The sequence below is a fragment of the Arachis ipaensis genome, chromosome B06 (genome assembly GCF_000816755.2).
Source record: "Arachis ipaensis cultivar K30076 chromosome B06, Araip1.1, whole genome shotgun sequence".
In the NCBI taxonomy this organism is placed as follows: domain Eukaryota; kingdom Viridiplantae; phylum Streptophyta; class Magnoliopsida; order Fabales; family Fabaceae; genus Arachis; species Arachis ipaensis.
Genome location: NC_029790.2, coordinates 116,763,065 through 116,770,208, shown reverse-complemented (window position 1 = coordinate 116,770,208; position 7,144 = coordinate 116,763,065). Strand labels below are relative to the sequence as shown.

The 7,144-nt window shown below is 33.6% G+C and overlaps 1 protein-coding gene across 1 annotated transcript; it reads left to right on the top strand.

Moving 5' to 3' along the window:
- On the top strand, nucleotides 509-1,318 carry LOC107647302 (uncharacterized mitochondrial protein AtMg00810-like). Its single transcript, XM_016351389.1, has 2 exons — nucleotides 509-812; nucleotides 1,275-1,318. Exons 1-2 carry the CDS (start codon nucleotides 509-511, stop codon nucleotides 1,316-1,318), a joined length of 348 nt encoding a protein of 115 aa, XP_016206875.1.

Sequence of the window (7,144 nt, the reverse complement as noted above, 5' to 3'; positions counted from 1 at the left end):
TTGCTTATGTTTCTTATTGTGGTTTTAAATTATTTCAAATGGATGTGAAATGTGCATTTCTGAATGGAGTAATAGATAGAGAAGTGTATGTGGCTCAGCCACCTTGCTTTGAAAATAAGGAATTTTCTAGTCATATTTTCAAACTTTCAAAAGCTCTTTATGGACTAAGGCAAGCACCTAGGTCTTGGTATGAAAGACTTAGTTCTTTTCTCTTGAAAAATAGATTTCAAAGAGATACCACAGATACTACTCTATTTATTGAAAAATTCTAATGATTCTTTTATTTTGGTCTAAATTTATTTTTGGATCAGCCAATGAGACCCTTTGTACTGAATTTGGAAAACTCATGACAAGTGAATTTGACATGAGTATGATGGGTGAATTTAATTTCTTCCTTGGGCTTCAAATAAAGAAATCTAAAAATGGAATTTGTATTCATCAAGAGAAGTATACCAAGGAATTAGTTAAGAAATTTGGTATGAAAAATGCCAAACCCATGGAAACACCCATGCACCCTAACTCAAAGATAGAAAAGGGTGAAATTGAGAAAGATGTTGATGAGACTAATTATAGAGGAATGATCGAATCTCTTATGTACCTAACTTCCTCTACACCTGATATTGTGCAAAGTGTTGGAATGTATTTAAGATTCCAATCAAAACCGAAAGAATCACATCTTTCTGCAGATAAAAGGATTATTAGATATGTTCATAGCACATCCAATTTTGGTTTATGGTATCCTAAAACTAATAAGTTTTCTGCAGTTGGTTATTGTGATGCAGACTTTGCCGGAGATAAAGCAGATAGAAGAAGTACATCAGGCATTTGCTATTTTCTTGAAAAGTCCTTAAATGTCTGGTCTAGTAAGAAGTAGTCTATAGTGGCATTATCCACTGCTGTGGCTGAGTATATTGCTTCCTCATCTTGTTGTTCTCAACTTCTTTGGTTGAAAACTCAACTTGCTGATTATAAATTATATGCTGAAAATATTTCTTTGCTGTGTGACAATATGAGTGCTATAAATATTTTCAAAAATCCAGTTTTACACTCAAGAACTAAACATATCAAGCTGAGATTTCACTCAATAAGAGAACATGTTCAAAAAGAGAATATTAGCATTCAATTTGTGAAATCAGAGAATCAATTAGCTGATATTTTTACTAAACCTCTAGCTGAAGATAGATTTTGTAAACTTAGGACAAATCTAGGGATTCTAATTTATGATTCATTATTTGTGCCTTGCTAATGTGTTTGTTAAAATTTTTGTCTCTCAGGTTGGTATGAGACAATTCTGGCAAATGAAGAACCATCATCCTGAATAATATTCTATGGGCTCAATGGCAAGTTCTGAATCTTCTGGGCCAATTTTTCAGTTATGAGTTATTGTGATCCAATATGTTTCTTTAAACTTTATCATCTCTGGGCCCAATGAGTGTTACATCACCCATGTGTGAATTTGTGTTTTGTCTTTTAGTAAAAAAGATTTCATTTTTAAATTAATTCTATTTTACCTAGTATTTTTTTAATAAAATCAAATCACTTTTTATGATGTCAAGTCTTTTCAAGGTCTAGTCATAGGTGATGCAGTTACATATTTTCAAGAAATTCCTTTTTTTGTTGCAGTAACCAAACCTCTCTCTTCATAACTCCTTCCACTACCTCTTCGTTTCTTCCCCACTATCATTAGTGCATTGTTTGTTTGAAATTTTTGTCCACACCAATGAGGAAGAAAATTGTTATTCAAAAGAGTCCAAGGGCCAAAATCCTCAAACTCCCTAAAAAACCTAGAACTTCTCCTTGCTCCAAAGATCAGACCTTCACACCATCACCATCTCCTCCAACCTCTCCTCCTCGCACTGATCTAATGGCACGCACCAAAACAACTCCAAGGTATCCCTCATCCTCCAAATCGACGAATCCTTCCAGTGCTCCTTCAAAGCCAAAAACATCGAAAGGGAAACGTCCTGCTGCTGAGGAGACTGTGCCTGAACCGTCTCGACCTAATCCTAGGTCTGTCCCTCAACGTCCTCAACGAGGTAACCCTAATGTCGCTCTCAAATCAGTTAAGGAACCTTCCATTGATCCTTTTGAACACAAGTCACAATTTATGACTTCTCACTCAAATTACGACCCCCTTCGTTTTTGATCTGCCATGAATTATGATTTCTATGATGGTGTTGTCGTTCATCGTACCATCTGTCTAACTTTTCTTGCTGATTTACCAACCCTGAAAAAGAAAGGTTTTATTTTTGCTGATAATCTTCAATTTCTGGACTGAAACCATCTTTTCAAAATAAAAAAACTTGCCTACCCAGTCTTAGTTAAATAGTTCTATGCAAATATGAGTTACCATGAAGGCAACATTCATTCATATGTGAAAGGTTTTGACCTTATTTTGAATGAGGAATCAATAAGTGACACGCTAAAATATTCTAATATTGGTGCATGTGCTTATACCTCTGGTAAATGGGACGAATGGTTAGGTGTTTCCTATAGAGATGCTCTGGCTATTTATATGTGAAAACATCTCTTTGCTTGATGGCCTCACACCAACTTACAAAGCCCTTGGTTATCTTCGGGCTCAGCTGTATCGTATAGTGAACCATATTATTCTTTCTCAAAGTGGTTCTTATCAGAGGGTATCTTTCTGTGATACTATGGGTTTGTATGCTATTCTCACAAAATCTGAAATTTCTTTTGCATACTTAATGGTAAGGCATATGTTTGATTGCATAAGAAGTGAGAAAGATAAAGCTCTTCCCTATGGCATGTTCTTAACTTATATTTTTAAACATTTTGGTATTGACTTGTCAAATGAGACATATGAAAATAGATACTCATATCTAAAAGGAGGTGGTTCAGTGAAACAGCAGAAAAAAGGACCTACTCGAACTGAAAAAGTGGTTCTTGATGATGATGATGATGACTATGAGCCTAAGGATCTGCCTCCGGGACTTCAGCTTCCACTGAACATAAATCACTTCTATATGGAGTGGTGAAGGATATGGTACAAGAATTTGTCTCTCAATCCAACCATCTAATTACCTTAAGCAAAGAGCAGAAAAAACTGGCTACCAAGCATGAAAACTACCTCGAAAAGTTCAGAGATAGGGTGGCAATTCTCATGAAGTTTATTGAAAACACCATTGAGGATGACAATATGGGCTCTGACCCTGAAGACCCTGCTGATTCTGAGGAGTATGGTTCTGATGCTTGAGGATGTCTCCTCCATTGTTGTCTTTTGTGTTTCTGGATAATTGTCTCTTGGAACAATTGTAATTTATTTTGCACTTTGTCTTGTTTTGGATGACTGTAAACAACTAACTACTGCCTTATTTTGCTCTTGATTTATCTAGTTATCTGGACTTTGCTCTAACAACTTTTTACAGGTTTGAAATCGTTATTATTTTCTCCCTTGATGACAAAAAGGAGAGTAGCAAAGAGCAGATGATGAATGTCTGATGATTTTCTCTGGTTATTGGCTTGCATACTCTATTTTTTTGAAATGTTATTCAAATGGTCTGTTTTGAATTTTTCCTAGCCTATGTTTGGTCATGACACAATCAAGTATTTTTAAATAATTTTTGTACAAGAATCCAAATTTAAGTTTATTTGCTGGATTTTGGTTAATGCTTATTGTACTATTGGAATTCTGTGAGCTTGGTTACATTGATTAAATTATGTATGTTGTGAATAATTGTGCTATTTTTATGGAAATACCTGAACAGGAAACTAAAGAAGAAGCACAAATTCAGGGGGAGCAACCCTTGAAAAGAAAAGGAGGAGCAAGTCAAAAACAAGTGACATCATCTAAAGGGAAGTAATTTAACTTTTTTCAATTTAATCCCTTTGATCATATTTCTTAAAACTATGTTTGTCATCAAGGGGGGATTATTGAGTTGAGTACACAACTAATTTAAATTATGGTGACAAACATTGAATTATTGGGATAAATACCCAATTAGTTTTGATTGTTTTTAGTTAGTGATGCAGGCAAAATAAATAAAGCAGCCCAAACAAATAGAAATAAGGAAAGAGGAGCTGCCCATATCTTCAATCGAAGCCCAAGTGAAAGTAACAAACATATCCAATGGGCCGAATGAATTGACAAGAAAATCCAAGCCCAATGCAATTCATCCAAGTTGAAGCCAATGTTCACATTGCTTGCTTCGGTCAGATTCTTGAGAAAAGAAAGAGAGAGTTTCTTCTTCTTGGTTCATTCACTAGAGAAGAAAGAAAGAGAAAAGTAGATCAAGAAAGCAAAGGTCTAATCGTCCAAATGAAATCAGTTTAAGCTAAGTCAAAGGATAAAGGTAATTTATTACCATTTGCATGCAATTTATTTTCTTCACTCTTTCTTCAAAATTCTGTAATGTCAATTTGGAATATATGGAGAAAGTGATTTCTGATAGTCACTGCTGTGAATCAAAGGCTCAGATTGTTACTTGGGGCTAAAGCACTATCTCAAGAATTTGAATTTGGGTTTACCAGTGAACAAGCTTTTTCATGCTGCTCTGAGGTCTTCGGTCAAGCAAAAAGGACCAGCTTTAAAATCCCTAATTTGGGGATTAAATGAAGAAAGAGAGGTGACAAGCTAAGGAAGCGAAGAGTCCAAAGAGTTGACTTGAGAAAAACCCAAACTGTGACTCTGCACAAGGTACAAAAAGAAAATTGCTTTTTAATTTTGGAAGAAGGGAGAGAGAACCAGAATCTGAGTTTGTTTGAGAGCTTCCTTATGAAGAGCTCAATGTTTTGGACAGTGTTTTTAAGTTAAAGAAACATTCCGCCAAGATGAAGAGCTTCATCGAAGATAGCTAAATCCAGTTCAACTCATAGCAACATAGGTTGTTACGCATCAATCTCCTTCTTGTTTTACTGATTTGTATCTCAGTTTCAATGTATATCTTTCTGTATTGTCTTTGAGAGGTAAAAGGCTAAGAGAGAGAGACATTGAGAAAAAGCCTAAGAGTGAAAAAGGCTGACTGAAATACTTGAAAAAAAAAGCCAAGAGTGATTTCAGATTTTCTTTGGTTGTAATTTTCTGTCTTGTGTCTTGTACCAGTGAGGTACCCCTTGCTAAGTTGGGTAAGCACTTAGTGTAAAGAGTTAGGTATTAGCATAACCAAGTCAAGTTTAGGAAGAAACTTGTGTGTCCAGATAGGATTGTGTGAATCCTAGGAAATTGGTGTATGTAATACTTTGACTATGGTGAAAATTTCACTACTGTTATGGTAGAGATTGGATGTATGTTGCATTGCACAAGGCAACTGAACCAGGATATATGTCTATATCAATTTCTTCCTTTCTCTTGCTGTTCTGTTTTCTAAAATTTATGAGACAAAATAAAATTGTCTCTTAAATTTTTCACTTCACGGTTCAAACAAAAATCAAATTTGAAGTTGGGTATAAAGACATAATCGAATCAAAGTAAAAGAAGGCCATAGATTCAATCGCCCTTCTCTAAGTCTTCTGTAACCTTCAAAAAGGGAATCAAAATGTCAAATATTAAAAAATAAAAAAGAAAAATGCACCACTTTGTAAGGATTGTGTGCAAAGTTGAGTTTCTACAAAACTGAATGTATATAATAATAAATTTTTTATTCAGTGAAAAATGATAGAGAATACCATACAGACATTGAAGACGACGGTGTTATTGAACATAAAAGGCATGATAGTTATAGAGGAGATGATGGAGTCACCAAGTGAAATGAGCATGCTGGTTCCATCTATGGACGCTACGACGATGGTGTCCCTAATGGGGACCAGCATTGTGTTGTCCCTTATTAAAGCTACAACGATAGAATTGCTTAGCAAGTCAAACATGGAAGTGTTGCTTCCTGGAACCAAAATTGTAGATTTATTAGAAGAAACAAATAAGTTGAAGATCACAATATTACTCTTTAAAAAGGTATTTTTTTTATTGAACAATTTCAAATTTTACTGCAATATATTTGATGAAATTTTGCTCAATATATTTTTTTATAATATTTGCAGAAAATTAAATTGTCAATTGATTTCTTAAAACATGAAAAAATCAAATTGCACATCTCAATTCTACATCAATCACTTTTTTCAATATATTTTTCTTTTCAAATATATATATTTATGGCATCATTTTGCACTTTTAATATCTTTTCAAGTAATTTAGTACTCATAATTTTTAGGAATAAATATTGTTTTGTAATAATTAATATTTAGAATTTTATTATTTATTTTGTTCAGGCCAATTATAATAAAAAAAATACTAAAATTAGGTATAAATTTTACATGGTACTAGAAGCTAAAGAATTCTAGAAAAATTATGGTAGAATAATGAGTTTTGCCACTTTATTGATGCTAAGACATTATTGATCAATCATAGAGTTAAGTTACAGTACTAACTTAGATAACTAATTGATTGGATGAAAAATTATGTATTTGAATTTTGTAACTTTTTTTTTTTCAAATTTATAATGAATGACTTTATGAATTTTGTATTTTTTGTTTTGTTTATGTTTTTTACTATTTGTATATTTTTATCATGTTTATTGTTCTGCATCAATACAATGAGAATTATAAGTATATGCTACTTAGATTAGGATTAATAAGCCATACAATTAAACTTAAACTATAACATTAGACAAAAGAGGATGTCAAGGAGGGTTTGGACATCTGCTCAAGAAGTTTAATAGAGAGAATTATGGCGGATAGAGACTTTGGAATTGATACTTTAAAAGGAGCGTTTGCTACAATTCGGAACCACCCTAAAGGATTTCGGATCAAACCTCATGAGGACAATGTTTTCTAATTTTTCTTTGCAAAGGTGGCTGATGCACCACTATTTCGTGGTACATTTTGTATTTAATTGAGTGAATTTTATCCACTAAACTCACACTTGTTCATATAATTCACATGTTTTACATTTTCCTTTCTAACTTTGTGCTATAATTGAAAATATGTTTCTTTGGTCTTAATTTAGCTAATTTTAATCCTCTCTTATTACCATTCGATGCCATGATATGTGTGTTAAGTGTTTTCTTAGAGATTACAGGGCAGGGATGGCTTAGAGAATAGAGAGGAAACATGCAAAAGTAGAAGGAACGCAAGAAAATGAAATTTTTGAGAAACTGGCAGCGACGCGCGCATGGACGATGCGTACGCGTGA